At 41.7% G+C, this 18,979-nt stretch overlaps 2 protein-coding genes across 35 annotated transcripts in view; both read right to left on the bottom strand.

Moving 5' to 3' along the window:
• Positions 1-4,846: 4,846 nt before the first annotated feature.
• Positions 4,847-6,807, bottom strand: dcstamp (dendrocyte expressed seven transmembrane protein). The gene is made up of 3 exons (XM_085803374.1): positions 5,713-6,807; positions 5,299-5,631; positions 4,847-5,201 (listed from the first exon to the last, which is right to left on the bottom strand). Exons 1-3 carry the CDS (start codon positions 6,757-6,759, stop codon positions 5,142-5,144), a joined length of 1,440 nt encoding a protein of 479 aa, XP_085659500.1. The 5' UTR covers positions 6,760-6,807; the 3' UTR covers positions 4,847-5,141.
• Positions 6,808-8,184: 1,377 nt separating this feature from the next.
• Positions 8,185-18,979, bottom strand: part of rims2a (regulating synaptic membrane exocytosis 2a) — a 141,303-nt gene continuing 130,508 nt past the window's right edge. For 32 of the 34 annotated variants that reach the window (XM_085802826.1, XM_085802828.1, XM_085802833.1 and 29 more), the window contains 5 exons: positions 11,778-11,919; positions 11,389-11,501; positions 11,174-11,275; positions 10,931-11,070; positions 8,185-10,810 (listed from right to left, as the gene is read on the bottom strand). In XM_085802826.1, coding sequence (XP_085658952.1) covers positions 10,607-10,810; positions 10,931-11,070; positions 11,174-11,275; positions 11,389-11,501; positions 11,778-11,919 — 701 coding nt within the window. In that variant the 3' untranslated portion in view covers positions 8,185-10,606. Of the gene's footprint in view, positions 10,811-10,930; positions 11,071-11,173; positions 11,276-11,388; positions 11,502-11,777; positions 11,920-14,863; positions 15,253-18,979 lie in introns of those variants that run through there. The other 2 variants (XM_085802844.1, XM_085802845.1) reach the window with 2 other exon arrangements.

Genomic DNA, 18,979 nt, shown 5'->3' with positions numbered 1-18,979 from the left:
GCCTTTGAATGGAACCACATCTTCAGTTTAAACTCATCTGCTTGCCTTTTGATTTGTATTACGTTGATATAGCTATTTACTTTCACATACTGTATCTTTCTTTTCTGTCTTTGTTTCCCCCCCGGGTTCATTCCTCAGGTGGCGTTGTTGGTTTTGTTTATTTTTTGGTTAATTATTTAATTTTCATCAATTCCTACACTACCCTGTTCCACATATTTCTGTCTTTTGTGATTTTTTTTTTAAAAAGTCTATCAAAGAAGTGGGCGAACCGGAGAACCCGGAGAAAACCCGTTTACGAGAAACATTCATCTTTCGGTTCAAGGATGTTTTGTTTAAACCTTCATGAGTACAAGCAGAACATCACAAGATAACCTACAGTATACTGGTGGGGGTTTTTTTTTAAAAGTCTATCAAAGAAGTGGGCGAACCGGAGAACCCGGAGAAAACCCGTTTTCAAGAAACATTCAACTTTCTAACCTATACTGGTCTTCAGGATGAATGATTTAGGGGGACAGGGGGAATTTGTTGGAATGAATCAGCACGTTGGTGTTGGTGGTGCGGGTTCAGGTGTAGGCTGGGGTGCCAGGCTAGTCGGTGGTGTTTGAGACGCAGCAGCAACACGACCTGAAACATTTTCCCAGTGCTGAGAAAAACCTGGCCACTATGCACTTACGATTTTTGGGCCCATTGGGGCCATTCAGATTCACGTGGAGAGATTTCAAAAGAACCTCATCAAAACCTGTGTTATATGGTGCTGATGCAACCTCCGCTAGTTCTCCTAGGGTGTTAAACTTCTCGTTAATGTCTTTCAGTACGGCCTGTTGGACATTTTTCATCCTGCCCTTGTTCTCAGCCTTTGCCATCCAAGTCAGTTGGTGGACTATATGTTTGATGTTTCTGTCCTGTTTGGATCCTTTGGTTTTGGATAGGGCTGTAATGTGCCTCAGGAGCAGAACGGTCAAGAGGTCATTGGGCATCTCCTTATGAGATGACACTTTTGGTTGGTCTTTTGGTTCAACTTCCTTTCGTTCAGGGACGGAGAAAGCACTCGATGGAGATGCCACAGGACTGTAGAAAGTAACTCGACGTGGTGAAGCCCTGTCCATTTCTCCGTTACATTTTTCCTCAGCAGACTGTCTTCCGATCAAAATGCGATGACAAAATGCGTCTACACGGTTCTCAAAATGCATGTCATCGATGTCATCATTGGTCGTGGATTCACATGATGAAGCTGCACAAGGAGATGTTGTTGGATGTGTTGAAGTCTGCCTGCTGCCGGCTTCAGGAGGAACCAGCTCCATGTTTTCATTTTCCTCTAGCGTGGTCAGCATGGATGTGACCATGTCTTGGATTTCAGTGACTGCACCACAGACTTCTTCACTGTGAGTTGATTTTTCTGATGATGAAAACTCTGTCTGGTCGGCCTTTTGCTCTGTGTATGATTTATCCGAGAAGAGAATCGGTGAGAACCTTTGAAATTCTTTTTGGGCACATTTGGAGTTGCGCTCTTTGGTGAGCCGTGAGGAAAAAAAGTTTCTCAGTATGTCAATAATTATGCCCACATTAAAATGATGTGGTGGTGAGCTGTTGTCTTCACTGCATTCAAGAGAATTTTGATTACTGGCATAATGCAGATCGTCTACTATAATTTCGACTATATCAGATGCTGTATCCAGAGCCCTGTCATAGAGGTCAGATGTTGAAGATTGGTCCTGCTCAGATGTTTGGCTGGCCCATTTGACAAGAATGTTAGCCACATCTTCAGTGGCTGCGGGGATGGATATCTTTGATTTCACGCTCTGAGGTGATGGAAATGTCTGAACTGTTGAACCCACTTGGCCACTGAGTGGTGAGGAAGTAGAGCGGTACTGACACCAACATGGTTTGTGGCAATTGGATGTAAGCTTCATTACACTTCCTTTCAGATATTTGACAACATGGGATACCATTCCATCAGGAGGCTTTGAGCTGGACATGGACAAACTGACGGCATCGTCTACTTGCCCATCAGGGCAGTCGATGGCTGCAGATGCTATGCAAATCACCTTGTCTGAAACTTCTTTCTCGACTAGTGCTTTCAGTTGTTCAATGCTCTCACATTTCTCTTCTGAGACATTAAGAGCCTCAGCAAAGCCACTGGACAGAGACTCGCCCACAGCTGCATTGAGGCTCTTCAAAGATTGTCTGATAGTGTGATAAGGTGATTTCTGAGCGACCATTGGTTTGATGACCCCCAGGACAAGTGTACAGATTGTCTGAAACAATTCTGTACACAGATCAGTCAGCGCCATTGTTGTGGCTAAGTCAGGAGTTCCTTGAATTATCAGACTCCATTGTATGGGAGAGAATCCCTCCACATATGTGTTGATTATGGGCGAAACAGCCTCTGCGGTGAGGTTTCTGTATTTGTCCATTTCGTCCAATTTAGACAGGTACATTGTTGTCAACTACAGTATTTATCTAGCAAACAAAAGTAGTAAGAATTCCCACTGCTGTGTTTGAAAAATCCTTCCTGCGCTTGTAACACTGAAAGAATATGTGCTGTGGTCGTCACGGTATTCCTTTATTTCAATGTTCCAAAAAGTGATGTCATCAAGGCTATGACATCATAAGATCATGTCCAGTTTGTCTTTGATGTCATGAACTCCATCATGTGACACGTGTCCCTCCATATGACATCATTAGAATGATGACATCATTGGAATGGTGACATCGTTGGAATGATGTCATAACCGCCCCACCCCCGACTCTACCCCAGTTGCTCAGGTTTATTGGTTATTGGGCAGGTTATTGGGGTAGAATCTGTTAATTGCAGCCGCCACATGCTTTAAAAAGACTTTCTTACCTGAGAGTGGCATCAAAGTACTGTAATTCCTGCAGCTCTTCTCTTGCAGTCTATAATGGAGCAAAACTTCAAACTGAACTCTGTGACACATCCATGTACCAGGTGGGAACATTAGCACCTGTGCGATATTAATGAGCAGTGACAGTATGTAAACAGGAGGAGGACAGTGCTGTTCACTGCACATGTAGGGGACTTCTGTCTGCGATTATGTAAGCAAATATTTCTGTTGTACTCTGCAGGGGAGCATTAGAGGTAAAATACCAAAGTCTGCCTTTGTGTGTTACAGTAGCTTAATAGAAACTGTGGTGCTCAGTCTTACAGAAATGAAGAATTAATACGTGATATGATTCACAGAGTCTGTGACTTGTAACCAATCTTTGAGGAATAAAATTAAGAAAGAGTCTCTGTAAACGCCTTGAATAGTCCCAGTATTTCATAATAAAGTATTAATATATTTAGCTTGTTGTCATTGTGGCTTTAATCGAAATGTATGCAGTGTACCCTGCTATCTTGTGGATTACACAGTTTGGGGAGATCTTCAAAGACTCTTCACATCTGCTGTATTACATAATGACATCGATGTAATTCGTACGTAATGTTCCTTTGAAGGGAAAATGACATTTCTAGTTGCCATCAGTTTAATGGTCTGTTGGTTATTATCAGTGCGAAGGTGTTCCTCCTATAAACCATTCTCCATGGTTACCATTACTGTCAATTGACAGACCAACCTGTTATATAATACGATATAATTTAATGAACCCTCATTTACAGAATACAATGTTATAATATAGGTAGAATAATGTATATAAGTAATGTGACACATTTGAGCAGCACATGTTTATTATTATAAATATTCACTTAACAGAGAAAATATTCCAAAAAATATTCAGCTTTATAGTCTTAGTTATTTTGTCCCCAAATTGACCATCTTCGTGTTAGCAAGTAAAAATGAGTTTATGTATTAAGATATTCACCAACAAACAATGGTTCACCAAAGTCATCATAACTGATCCTGAAGGGACCAAATAATTCATGGCAACAGTTGTTGAGACTCATGGTGGCTGTGGAGGAAAAATCCAGTACATCAACACTTGTGATGAGAATCATTGGCATCATTTCACATAGCTATACACTTGCTGTCTGTGTGTGTAAGAGAAAAGGAAAGTAATTACACGAGGTAATAAAACTGAAGGCTGACTGCCAGGAGCTGTGTGGCAGACATAGGCTCCATGAGTGTCCAGCCCAAGTGATGTTTATTACAGGTTTGTTTTCTTGTTGTCTAAAAAGAAAACACGTCTGGAGGTAGATGATTCAACACAAGAAGAGATGAGAAAGGTGCTTATGTCGGTCTCATTCCAGCCTTAGCTCATCAAAGTCAAACTGTTCTTCTGCTACTTATGAGCACTTCACACACAAGGTCTTCTGATAAGCCCCATCCACTACCAGTCATCCAGAACATTAATAATTAAATAACATTTTACATTATCTGTGCTGGTCAGTATACTACTGTGTGTGTCATTTTTCAGCCCAACCCCAGTTATAGTTACAGCTGCAAACATTACGTTGTTCTACATGACTCTGTCTATTACCAGCAATATCCTGTAAGGAGCAGAGTAAATGTTGTCTTCCTTACCTCCTTCTGTAGTGTTAAAGGGATCGTTGGTGTTATTACACATGAAGTTATGTGAGGTACGTAAACATAGCATCTGTGTATACAGTCAGAGAAGCTGTACTGATAATATTACTGCACTGACTAGCACAGTATTACAGTACGTACATTACAGATCAGCTGTCTGAAAGAACTTAAGCGTAGCCTACATGCTCTTGTAAGGATACAGCAGTTAAGCTGTTCCTAAAGGAAGGGCTGTTTGAAAGCAACTCCAAGCTCCTTCTGCTAACTTAGGGTGTTAATCTGAATCTACTGCAGGTGCTACACTGACTACACTGCAATACACTGTATGTACACACCTCACGTCTATAACCCTGAACATCACTTGACAATTTGTAATATCAGGCAATTACTCAGCAGTGAAATAACCAGTCCGTACTGGTGTTGGTGCTAGAAAATGGCCACATGATCACCAGAGTCATTATAATCCATTTCTGCACATCATGGATGGAGCCTGTATTATAGTATATAATGGTGGTCATACATAAGGTCTGTAGCATCACAGTGATCAAAAGCTTTTTCCATACAGTAGCTGTTGGTCTGACCGACTAAAGGACCATTGCTATCAGTACTAGAGCCTCTGGTGTGACTGAAAAAGTCATGTACATAGCAGAACAGTTCCTTTCCTCACACGATGCCTTGTGGATCCTCTTTGGGACGAAAGAGCAGTGGGCACCAGAAATGGGCCTGATGAGAGAGGAAAAAACAAACAGAAAATATTTGAGATGACACTTCCAGCTTATTTTTTTTTATAATTTCTTGTGGTATATATGTTATTACAAACCTTAAGAATGATTGATGTTAGGCTGCAGGTGTTTTTCTCCTTCCTCCTTTTCAGTCTCTTTCTGAGGATTTTGGCATGCAGGTACTCAACTCTGTCCTCCGCTGCAGTGGAGAAGAATCGCTCACAGACCATGAGCCTCAGCTGGGACATTTTGGCCGTCATCAGGGCCATGGTGACCAAGGTGAGCAGGATGACAGCCAGTGGGAATACGGAGTTGTAGAAGAGCAGCCTGGGTTTAGGAAGACACTTCTTTTCAAACAAGGTCACAGAGTAGGAAAAGTCTTCGTGTTGGTTTTCCTCAGTGAACGTTAAACCGATTACAGTCGCAATCCGCTGCAAATAAAGGAATGAGTGATCAGTTGTAGATCTAACAGAAATAAATCTTAAGATAAGATACAAACATACTCTACTTACTTTAACGCTCATTAAAAGTGGGACATGAAACGGTTCCAGCTCTGATAACTTTGTTGTTACAATATCAACAAAGCAGTACAATAAAGCATCCACTGTTATAAATATGACCCAGACTAGAAAATGAGCAGCAACTGAAACGCCAAACTTGAGCACAGTTCTCCCCTCTTTGCTGGTGGGTCGGGTGGAGGGGATGGTGGTGTACAGCTTCTCCTCCTCTGGTGTGAGGGGGAGGATGTGAGGTTTTCCTTCCTCCTTCTGCTTCTCGTCAAAACGAACAAATCTGCTGCTGATGAACCTGTTCTTATATTTCATGTCACTGCAGTACCTTTTTACGTGCAAGGCTATGAACGTCATGAGGACGAGGAAGCTGATGGCAGGAAACATCCTGTCCGTCACCGAGGAGACGGTGCTCACAATGGCCTGTGCATATTTCACAGTCTCGTTCAGCCTCTGCTCTGCCTCACTCAGTTTCTCCCTGAATTTTTCCGACTCCAGTCTGGGTGTAACCTTGAGCTTGGAGTCCACGTTCACCACTCCCAGGTCTGTAACCCCTTTGAGGATGCTCCCGATCCACTTCAACATCTTGACGTAGTTACTGAATGGAGCAGTGATGGCTTTTTTCTTTGCCTTCAGGTTGCAGATCACACTCCGAAGGAGGCCCGTTAGGTTCTGCAAGGTGTTGTCAATATTTTTAAGGACCATGAGGCTGGTCCCAGCGGTGAGCAGCAAGTTCCGACTCTTCTTCATGAAGACGGAGATCACAAACAGGGTCCCTAAGCATCTTACTCTCTTGGATAAGAAGAGAGCCACAGTCAGTAATGTCCCAAAGCAGCCGGTGATCCCTCCAGCCACTTCTGTCTCATAGTCCAGGTGGAAGAGGAGGTAGAAATAGAGCAGGGTGCTGAGCAGGAGGCTGGAGAAGCTACAGGTCAGCAGGAGGAGGAGAGTTTTCTGAAAGCTGTCCCTTTTACCAGTGGTGAAAACATCCACAGCTTGGAAACCAACATTTTCCAGGCTCTGTTTTACTGCAGTCCATGAGAGCAGCATCCTGCAGATAGTGTGGGAAAACACTGGAAACTGGAGACCAAATTTGGCAAAAACAGGGGTTAAAAAGTTTGGTTACTAGGCTATAAGAAAAAAACTGTAGTTGAACGAAATCACGAGCACAAACTGTGCTGCACACATCAGGGTGTCTAGACTTATGCATGTTGTCTGCAGTCTCCTTATATATAGCTAAAACAGGAACTTCTCTAAAACCTCACTTGTCATATCCTAGTCATAGCTATTTTTTCCCCCTAAAAGCAGAAGCAAACACAAGCTAATATGAGGCTGGATCCTGGCGGTGTGTCATACTGCTTTTGGTCTAAAACTCTGGTATTGTAATGAGGATTTTGCTCCTATAAGTACAGGTTACTTGGCATAATCCCGCCACAGCGAACTTAATGAATGCTATAAGATATTAAATATGATAGGGGGCAATGAACGGCATTGAGACATGAGCGTGAGAATTGGTCATTCATGAGATGATACTGTCATATTGGAATTTAAATATAAAAATCAAGGTTGAATTAATTCATAGAAACACTGTTTCGTAGAATACAGGTCAGAGTTTTGAAAAGGGGAAATAATCATCTGATGTAGACAGCAGGTTTCAGACGTCAGCGGCTTCACCATGAAAAGCTGTGGTGAGGTTTTTTGTTTACTTTTAAGGCATGAGAAACTGTCTCATTCAGAAACTTAGAATGTAATGTAACCGTAACATGACGTTCATGACGCATGATGTTAATGTCCATCATCCCATTCTGGCACAGTGAAATGTGTAACCTATATCAATTTTGGGATGCTTTTGGATTATCAGCATAACATCTTCTATATAAGCACATGGGCTCATGTCAACTAATGAAATTTGAACATTTTAAAATTTTCTATATGAAAATGTACATTTTTAAAATGTGTATGTGTGCCTATTTTGTTTTTAAGTTTTAATATTCAAACTTAAAACCTCTGAAGACAGATCATACTTAAATAACACATAACACAACCACAAACTACCTCAGCTGCTGTATGTTATGTGACTGTGATCAGCTGTTGGATTGCCATGCATTATAACATGCTGACACATTTCCCTGCCATACTATAAAAGGTGTGTAGATAATGGGGGGATGGATAAATTATTGATTTACGGCATCGTCATTGTGAACATGTTAGCATTTAGCTTAAAACACAGCTGTGTGCAGACAGACAGAGCTGCTAGCAGGGCTGTAGAGTTGTTATTTTCTGGGAAGTAGCTAGATGTCCCCAGCCTTCTGGTTTCAATTTCAGATTTCAACCGACTGTGCATGACTAAGGTTCAGCTGAGGATAACAATGTGCTTGTAACTCGACCCATCCTCTGGTTTAACGGTCTCAGGCTTTGGTTTTTTATTGACTTGGTGTATTTCTGTAGAGATACTTACATCACCCAACACTTGGCATCAGTGTAATATCATTTTTTATTTTTAATTTGAAAAATAACTTACATAAATCTCTGTACTCAACCATACTTAACCAAGACATAGCCTTGGCATTAACACATTGCACCAAAAAGAGAAAATTAAAAGGCATTCAAAAGGATAAATAACATATGTCTTTGTCATCATGTGAGGCATTCTTCCTGTTCCAAAAGAGTCTATCAGTCTATCAATTCATGGTAGCTTGGTAGCTTGTTTATTCAAATTCTGACATCTAAATGTATGTACAATGAAAATTGAAATGAAAATATATGCTGTAGCCTGTAACAGCGATAAGGTTTTCTTGAGCATTAAAATGCATTATCGTCGCATGGAAAAGGAATAATGCCTCAATGCCTCAATTTCATTCAGACATACTGCAACTATAAGATTCATATACTTCCCAGACATGAGAAGTATTTTCAATTACTAAAAATAGAAAATAAAAAATAAACTGGTCTTGGCTTTTAAATAAAACTAACAAAAATATAGTAAATTAATTTCATTTTCATTAAAACAAGAAAAAAAAACATTTTCTGTGGCAATATCCCTTGTTATTTGAACTTGTGATTAGCTCATCTTCACAAACAGTGCCTGTAAAATTAAACCACAGCAACACACGTCTCTTGCATGTTTGCTGCCTCTTGATTAGGTATAGACCTCTTGCTGTACCAATACAGATTATTTTTGCATGTTCGTCAACAATACTGGAATAAAATACACTTGCAATCACAACTGTTTCGTAAACCTCCATTAAATATAAAATATTTTCCTTGTCACTTTTTTTTTTCTCAAAAACCTGAAAGAAAATATGACTTTTGGGGGTGGAATGTTTTTGTTAAAACTTTGATAACTGGCCGTGGAAGACCAAGAACTAATTTGCTGTAGAGTTCAATTTAAGGGGGAGGGAGAAAAGTAATGAAGTTGACATGCACTGTACAAGAAACTGCAAAAATTCCAAATATCATCTTTATCAAAACATGCTGAGTTACTGTAAGGTGTGCCCAAGCCATGTTGCAGAAAATCCTTTTCAACATGCTTGTTAAACAAATCAAATCCAAAATAAAATACATACTGAAACAATACAGAACTGTAAAATAACCAACAGTCCTAAAATCTGGACAATATCAGGGGACTGAACAATGGTAGCAATGAATAGTACAATGAGAGGTACCCTGGGACAAGGAAGAAAGAGAAACATGTACAATTTGCACATAATGTTTATCTTTATAAGGCCTGAGCCTTTTTACAATGAAATAAATAATTTACATTTATTTTCATTATCACTTTTTGTCACATAAACATTTTCTGTTAAATAACTCCAAAAGTTTCCTTTAAGTTTCCCTTATCTGCATGTCTGCAAAACACAGACTCACGAATGGTCTAAAGAATGATAAACAATGTCTTTTTTTTATCACGATGTTGCATTCACTCCCCTTGAAAACCATGCACTAGTGAAATTTATCTTTAAAAATAATATAAATTGTTGAAAATGGCTGATCTGTTTTATTTATTTTTCATCTTTTTTGCAAGTTGCAGCCTCAAGAAAATAATTTTCTTTTTTTTTTATTCAGCTAAATTTGTGTCCATGCAAATCAACTAAAAAGGAAAAAAATATTTTTTTCTCATTTAATTTTCATACAATATATCAACAGAGAAAGAATGATGGTAGATTGTACATCTTTTTCATGGGGTTTGGGTTGTTATTGTTAAATCTGGAGTGTTGATGGTAGCCACTTCAATATTGCCTCTGATTAATGTCGAAGTCTTTCTGGTGATTTACCAGTGCGGTTTGATTCAGTACATAAACCTGGAGTGTGTGGGGCATTTCTTTTAGGTTTTGGGGGAGTGTGGACACAAGCTGGGACACACCTCACCCAAAGCGATGGTCTCCAAAACTCCATCTACACAGCTAGGTCTGTTGGCGTGGCGTGACCAAGCATATGGTTAGAAACACTATCACCCCCTTCAGATACAAGTACATTGACATTTAGAAAGAAAAAAAAAAAAAACCTAAACAAATGAAAAAAAAAAAAATCAAAGCAAAACATTTATTTTCATTCGAAAAGGGCTTCTGTAGAACTCGTTTAGCGGTTCCCAGTACTGACCCCCATGGCTTCGAATTGGATGAAAACCTGGAACTGACAGATTCCTCGTGCTAAGGAGTTCATTCCAGCTTCCTCCAAACAACAACAACAACACCCGGCAATCCCGGCCGCCAGGCGCTTGCAACACGCTTCGCCATGTGCACGATGTGTGCGACGTTTTTGCTCAAAACACAGGATCACGTTTGCACCCCTAGAAACAGGCTCAGAAGACACAACATCAAGCATGCAGTGTAACCGGGGGGCGTGACCTGTAATCGCAACACTGGCTGCTACAACAACGCTATCAGTCCACACGCTGCTATGATCGAGAGAAACTGTCCAGTGAGGATTGGGAAGCTCTTCTTGTCAGTGGGGCCAGAGTAGGGTCCACCAGTGAGGAGGGAGGAAAGAGCTTGAACCAGCCAATCACCATGTTGGACAGGTCCAGCTCATCTAACAGTATCTGAACTGCTCCCATGAATGATTTATGGTCCATACGTCCATAGTCTCCCCATACGATGACCTGCAGGGAGGAACACAGAAAAAAGAAACTCAGCTTAATTCAGTATGTTTCAGTTATGTTTCCATTTTGATTAGTGTACGACTAATTAAAAGAGGGGGAGGGAGGGGATTCTTCTCTTACCTGTAAAACCTTCCCTCCTGGACTCTCTTCAAACGGCAGTTGCTGCTGGTAAAGAGGATCCAAGGTTTTTCTTGCTACTTTTGTTTTCTTTTTGGCTATGCAGACTCCATTCTCCAAAAGGTAGACCTTGACATATGGTGCTGAGAAGAGAAAGAGACGAGATGTTACAACCACTGTTACTCATGATTTATTTACTGTACATTTCTTTACAGCCTGTGGTAAATATGTGAGAGATAAAATCACCTGGCAGTGCCTTGGAACCTGGTTTTCCCACAAGGCCACGGGCTCTGATGACCTCCACTTCCAGTGCTCCTTTCTTATCCACCATGCCTATCTGGATGTCACCTGGACAGCAATCATACAGTAGTGATTAATATGGTTTAATAGTGTACACAGGGAAAAAAATAAATATAAATAAATAAATAAATAATAATAAATAAAGGGACTGATGTTCTCACCCATAGGTGGAGTAGCCAACGTCTGTCGTCCAACCAGCTGAGCAGGACCCAGACCATCCAGGAAGTCACTGAACTGAGCGTCTGAGGAGAGCCTCACCCCGGGGAAGATCAGACTGAAACACACACACACACACACACACACACACAAATTACAGTTACATACATGCTTCACACTTGTAATGGTCATGTGGATTAAAGACAATGCTTTAGGGCAGGAGGGTGGCTGTGATTATTCACATTATTCAGAAAAAGTGAGACTGATCTGAGTAATCAAAGTTTAGAAATGCCGGCTGGTTGTGTGTGTGTGTGTGTATGTGCGTAAACTCCTCCCAGTCAAACGTGAGTAGCAGCTTTATGATTGTCTACAGTGTGAGTCCTCGTCTCCTTACTTTCCCTCGGAGCTGTAGCTGTTCATGCTGCCGTCCGTGGACTCCCGGCTCGCCTGCCGAGTCATCCTGCTCCTCATCTCCACCGCCAGGCCCGTCTCTGTACTCCTCTGGATCGTGCTGCGCAACTTCTTACCTCCTGCTTCTGCACAGAGGTTGACACATGCAACAAGGAAGGAAGAGAGAGAGAGAGAAAGAGGGATATAGACTGTCAGTCCATGACACTGAATCACTTTGTGACTCATGTTGCGTTCAGTTGAATTCGTGTGGATTATTTCTGACATAGCGATGCTTTCATTGACTCATGAAGAATCACTTTACATGGGAAAAAAAACCAAAACAAGACAACACTAAATTCAACTACAATTCATCACTGCACACAAGATAGTGTAGTTTATTCTGGGAGGGATCACACAGTCATTCCACTGTGACAATTAAACAAGGTCATCAAATCAAATCAAGCGCTACACAATCTGTGGCTCTTTGTTGAGCAGAACATCATGTTCAGACCTCCTCTGGTCTGCGCTCCTGACTGCCCACGGGGGTCTAGTGGGAACCACATCCAGTCTACAGTACGTTCCACCTACAAACATCCCCATCCCAACTTGATCCCATATGACAGCTGACTCCCCCCATTAGCCCCGCTGCAGCTCATCTCCACCCAGTCTCCCTCACAGCATTGCGCGCCGTGCCGTGGGGTCACGTGGCTGCGCCTCTGGCAGACGTACAACATACCTACACACTGGTATGAAACACTTCGCCGCTCGACACGCGCCTGGTGATGAGCACGCACACAACAACACACATACACACACCATCGCTACAGTACGATGTGTCATTTAATATCCCGTTAAGAGAGAGATTAGAAAATCCGCCTTCACTCATCACAACAAACACCAAAGATGCTTAGCACTTAGCAGCTTAAAAGACACTCAGACACTTCATATTCATCTCTGTTAAACAGGCCTCTGAAAAAATGTGTATATTCTCTGAGAGAAAAAACATGATGAGCAGCTCTGGTGCAATCAAAGCTTCATTATCAAAGCATTACTATTATTGCTCCTATTACAGTCATGGCATTTCTTCTTTCTCACCTGTAATCTAATTAATGCAAAATGAGGGCAGCGTGTTATTTCCCAGGGGTCAGGTGATCAGTGCAAAGCCAAACAAAAGTAATAACACTGAGCTAATGTCAGGTCAGTGTTTGCGACCTCCAGGTGCAGAGTAATGACAAACAATCAGCCACCTATTCAGAGATCTTATGTAACCTTTACCTTCTAATTTCCCAGTTTGAACAGGGTGAATCATGTCTAGAAGGCTACATCATTCCTAATCCAGCAGCATTGTGCGGCCTCTGTGGCGCCTGCTGTCTTCACTCTGCCTCCTCTCTGCTCCCTTGTCTCCTCTGAGGAGGAGCTGAGCAGTAGAGAAGAGGAGAGGAGAGGAGAGGAGAGGAGATGTGGCCCTGTGTGTCCTATCTTACACAGGCATAAACAGACAGCGAAGCCTTTCAGCCTTGAAATCTCAGTTATTCAGCCCGGCCTCCGCCTCCTCTTTCCTGCTCTGCACACACACGCTACAATAGCAGACGCAGTCGCGGAGGTCGTCTCTGACGTCTGCAGCTCATACACCTCTGTTGCCAATCAGCAGCCAGTCAGATGTTATCAATGAACATGGAGAATGAGCCATCTTCTCCTGCTTTGTGGCACAAACTGTCAGATGCACATGTCGCTGATACGCAGCCCTGTTACAATAATATCCATCAACAGATGATCTTATATAATAATAATTACAACCAAAGACTGCAGATTTTTTTTTCATTGCGCAACCTCAATCATAAACAAAGCATGATATAAACCTTCATTTGAAGGCTGTGACTTTGATGTATAGTTGCTATATACATCACATACACACATACATTGGATTTATCTACAAATAAAGACTGCGTCACAACTATTGGCTGATGAAGTGCATGTGTTAGGGTTAAGTATGTGGCAGCAGCAGCAGCAGCAGCAGCGGCGGCGGCCTGAAGCAGCAGTCGCCTAAAAAGTTAAGACAACCTGGCTCGACATCAAAAGGGCGACCGCCCTCAGACCTCAGCGCTGCCAGACAGGAAGAGTGGATGAGGTGGCTGCTCGCCTGCCAAGTGTGAGTACGAGTGAGTGAGTGTGGAGTGTGGAGTTGTAGCTCAGACAAAAGCTGGCGTGGCCCTCCGCATTGCAAATCTATTTGTCTGCAAATAAACCTCCTATCACTAGAATGGGAAGTGATTACAGCACCTTTTATAAATAAACACATGCAGTGGGCGACGACGTCCTCGCCACTGGTCAACAACACTGCTGTTGTCCTGAGCTTAGTAAACAATAACGCACGAGGTATAAACAATGACTCACTGCAGTTACTAATTTTTTTTTTTTTTTTGTCATTCACTGTCATGTATGTTTTTATTTTAATGTTCTTTATTTTCACTATGTAAATGTACAAATTGTAGGCATAATAAGCTATTGCTTCAGCCTACACCTTTTGGTTGCATGTATTACTGACCAATCTATGCATTTTGTCAGTCTCTTCTTTTTTAATCGACCAAATGAATTAATAAACTAAACTAAACCAAAATTATTAAAAGGACATGAGATGATTGTAATACTAGCAAGTAGCCACTGGTAGCAGGTAGCAGCAAACACACAGGTCCCATTGAGAATCTTCACCAACAACACAAACACTGCGTAGTGTAGTAGTAACATAAGCAGAAGGGTTTAGGGCAGAAGCCAGCAGAGGCTTTATTTCACAACTAACTGATATACTGTAATAAGAATAAACTGCCTATTCTTGACTCACAGGCAAAGAAATTAACTTTAAATTCATCCCACTAACAACGCACATACAGCTCAAACACTGTACTATTATCCTAATTGAACTATGCTGCCGTACCAATTAAACTAATTACATCTTTCAACCTGTCCCAGTTCTCTCAACGATCAATACCTCTGTATCTTTCCACTAATCCTGCATCCTTCTCCTCCGTCACTGCCGTCCCTCCGCTCACCACCAGCGCACCCTGTGACATTTCCCCCCCGTTGTCTTCTTACCTCCATCCTCCTCATCGAAGGAGTTCATGCAGGGGAAATAGACGGCCAGAGCCTCGAACGATGCCGACAGACTCATCTTGCTCTGGGAGCGTTGGATTCGCATCCCGGTAGCCGGAGCAGAGGTATCGTGCCCCTGCCTGCCCATGGTGGTGACCGGCGGTCGTCCTTCTCAATGCGGTGAATTGAATCCACTAGATAGGTCAGCTGATATGACTGGGTAATTTCTTTAAAATCTAAATGAAATTCCTAAAGCCAGTAGTAGAGGATGCTGCTACACTATAGTAGATGAGGTCTGTTCTCATCTAGTTTGTCCCTGGATGCTCTGGAAGCTGCATCTTAAGGAGAGCTTCAGAGAACGGTTGCTTCAGCAGCTGAGTCTTGTGCTGTCTGGGTCTGACGTTCCTGCTGCACCTCTTTCTTCAGGGGGGGAGGGGAGAGAGCTGCATTGCGCTCCACCAATCAGAGAGCCAGGCTGCTAAGGCGCACCTCGACTGACTCTGCGGGTGCACAAGCTCTACCCAGAGATACTGAGCCCCCCCCCCCTCTCCTCCTCCCCTCCTCTCCTCTCCTCTCCCTCCTCCCCACACTCTGTTTCTCACCTCTTCCTTTATCATTTGCTTTTTCTTTTTTCACACTCTTCTTCCTTTGAGCCATTTATCAGAGTTATTTTCCTCCTCTCTCCATCCCCTGTCCCTCCATCCCTCCCTCTACTCATCTAAGCCACAGGCGCCAGTGAAAACAAGCTGTCATTAGGTCTGCCAGCAGCCCTGCTGCAGCCACATGGTGGTCACTCAAAGTTCACGTGCCAAACTCCAACTCTGATTTGCTCCCTCAGTCCTTTCTTATTTAAATACAGTGGTGTTTGCTTATTCTGGCTCTTTCGTAGAATAAGAAAACAAGTGGATGATCAAAGTCACATGCACAACCAGAAAAACTTCATCTACCACTATTACGCAGCTGTGTTGTGTTGTGTTTCACATGACCAATCATAAAGCGTGGTTTAAAAAACAATCAGAAAAGCTCTTTGTTTGAATTAGTGTCAAACTCACCAAAACATTAACATTTTTTCACTACATTTCTACCATTTGTGGACTCCCGAGGTCAGGATGTTTTAAACACTCCAGAGCCGAGACACAGCGCTGCAGGGCTCAGAGAGAAGCTCTCTTCACAGGTGGTCCCTGAAAAGACTTATAAATCTGCTACTGGCATGATGTGTGACAGGTAATGCCAAACTTTGCTCCTCTGGTAACCGTCAGCACTGCGGCTTGGTAAAGAAAAATGGAGTGAAACTGTGCTGCTTTGACATGTTGCTGAAAACTGTGGTGGCTTCGTTCTGAACGTATCTGGCAGAATAGGCACAGGACAAGACGATTATGGTGCCGCTGCTCTATTATAAATATAGAACGCTCCCTGTAGTGTTATCACTGAGACTTCAGCTCCCCTCTAAGAGACACTGCAACCTACTTCCATGAAGGAGCTGCTTCATGCGCCGTGCCCATTCGCAGGTTTTCATCTAGGTCAGTTCAGCCAAAAACAACACTTCACATTCACAGCTTGTGGGAAACTGGACAAACAAACACAGCTTCAATACAATGAATTGATTTGTTTTTAAATGGGTCTCTCTTCAGGCATTGGCCTATCATTTCTGTGCAGAGTTTCGGCTTCTTTTTGCTCAAACAGTGACATTAACCTACATACTACTACTACTACTGTAATCTGTTTGTTTTATTTCAACAAATCTGTGTCTTTGACAGAATTCTGTATTTTTATGGATATTTAGATGAGGAACTCTAGGTTTGACAATGTCACTGACTGAATTGCACTAACTTCTGGTGATAGAATAACTTTTTCATCCAACAGCAGATGACATGTTTATTTAATTTTTCCATGGTGTTACGACTAATTACCTGCAGAGCGAATGACATTTCCTTCAGTGCACTTTATAATTAGTGCTAAACTGTGAATGTTAGCATGCTGTCACACTGAGGGCATGGGTGTGGCCCAAGTACTATAATGTCTGACAAACAGCAGTATGTTAACATTAGTATTGAGAGCACTGATATTTCTATTTCTAGCTTTTTATTTCATGGTATTCCACAACAAAGTGGATGTAATGATAATGTATCAGTTATAAATGTAATAGATATTAATTTAAAATCCTTAAGTCTTTATCATCATCTCAAATCAATGACATGTTTTAAGGATGTTTTTGTGATGTCTATCACAAATAATAAAACTATAGAACCTTATATTATAAAAAAGTCTATGAGGACTTCTGAGATTAATAACTCCAGGATCAGTTGTGTAGTTTTTAGTATTTCTCCTGGGATCGTCAGATGACTGAATCTGTTTGTCATCTTTTTTGTTAAGTCATAAATATGGTGTGAATTAAACTGGTTGGAGAAGCACAAACAGGGACATGGCAACAACATAGAATTCTCACAGCAGGTAGTGAAATTAATTTGCAAAGAAAAAACTACCTTGACACAAATGTGGCTCATACATGTGCTTGGTCGAGGTAATAACCAAATCACAGTAACTGTTTATCTCTTCTCTGTGTCTCAGCCAGTGCGTCATTGCACACGTGCCGACGGCTATTCACTCTGAAAACACATTGGGCACGTGCTGGTTGTTTCAACTTTCTCACCTACTGTATGGCACAGTTTATTCTTATCCATCCACCCACTGCACAGTGGCACAGAGACATGCACACACCTGATGAAAAAAAAAAAGTTAATTACCATCACCATGAATCCTTTCAAAGAATCAAGAGTTCATACGTGACATAAAAAGCCACAGGAAAACTTTTGTTTGTCACATAATACTTAATATAATCAAGTCTGTGCCAGTCTGTTTATTAGAGATCAGACAATTTAAATCAATTTGAAGAAACATGAGAATCTAGGTCTCTTCAGTTCATCTCTCTATAGAAAATGTGTCACCGTAGGTACAAAGACCAGGAAGGGACTTACATGAGAGATGAAAAACCAGTTATGAGGAATTCATACATCGCTATCAGATGTGTTTTTTTTTCTTTTTAATTAAATTCTAACTCAGGTCTTTAGACCCTTCGTTTCACTCTTTGTAGTTAATTTGTTTTTAATAAACAAAGTTGTTATCATTATAATTATTATTATTATTAAAGATGTTTGTTAATCGTTGCTGAAGAGTATCTCCATTTTAGGTAACAGTTTCTGATTTCACAACATGACTAGGATGGAGAAACTTAAAGCACATTGTGCAACATATCTGTTCTCACTCCAAACTATGACAATCCTACGTGACAGTAACCTCACACCTCCAAATCACATACGCCTCAGGAGGCAGGAATGTGAAGAATGTCACCAACTCCACTACAACAACAAAACAGTGTAATGTCCCAGAAGTCGTAGGTACAGTCTGCCCGGCAGGCGGCCAGGATCAGAGCAGGAAGTCCTTGGACGTCTTATTAATTGATGAGCCTGGGGCAGGACGAGCGTCAGACAGCGACTCTGGTCCTACACACAGTAAACACACCTTAATGGAGGGCTCTAACCCTGGTTGTCTCACACACACACACACACACACTCACACACACACACACACATAGATGTAGGCAAACACACACTAGCATGCACTTAAGTGTGCACACACCTGGTCACACACCAGTACAGCACAAATGTAGGCAAACACTTTCTCTTCTCTTGGTTTACATTCCCTGCTGTCTACCTTGATGCAGACCAGCGCTGTGGTCTGGAAGTGCAGTTTCCTATCAGGGGTGTAGCTCAACTATGATAGAAATTACAAGGTGGAATAGCTTCAGTTTCAGAATAAGATCTAACATCGTGTCAGAGCACTCTAACTTCAATCTTACAATCAAAGCATTAATGAATTAACTGTCAGGACTACTGTCTACAGAAAGGCTCCAGACCTGGAGTTCAAACCCAAGATCCTTCTTGCAACACGGTGCCACAAAGTCTGGACAAGTTGTATTTCATATGCCCATTTGTCTTAATTCTGTACAATAGTCTAATATTGCATTGGCCCTGTGAGCTCAATGCCGTGCAGCTCAAGAAAACTCATGCAAACACACAAACATGCTGCAATTTCAGAAAACATATTCATCAATTTAACAAC

The sequence above is a fragment of the Trachurus japonicus genome, chromosome 16 (assembly GCF_045865225.1).
Source record: "Trachurus japonicus isolate A0001 chromosome 16, Traja_1.0".
NCBI lineage: Eukaryota > Metazoa > Chordata > Actinopteri > Carangiformes > Carangidae > Trachurus > Trachurus japonicus.
Note: the sequence above shows the minus strand (reverse complement) of the source record. Positions and strands in the feature narration are given on the sequence as shown.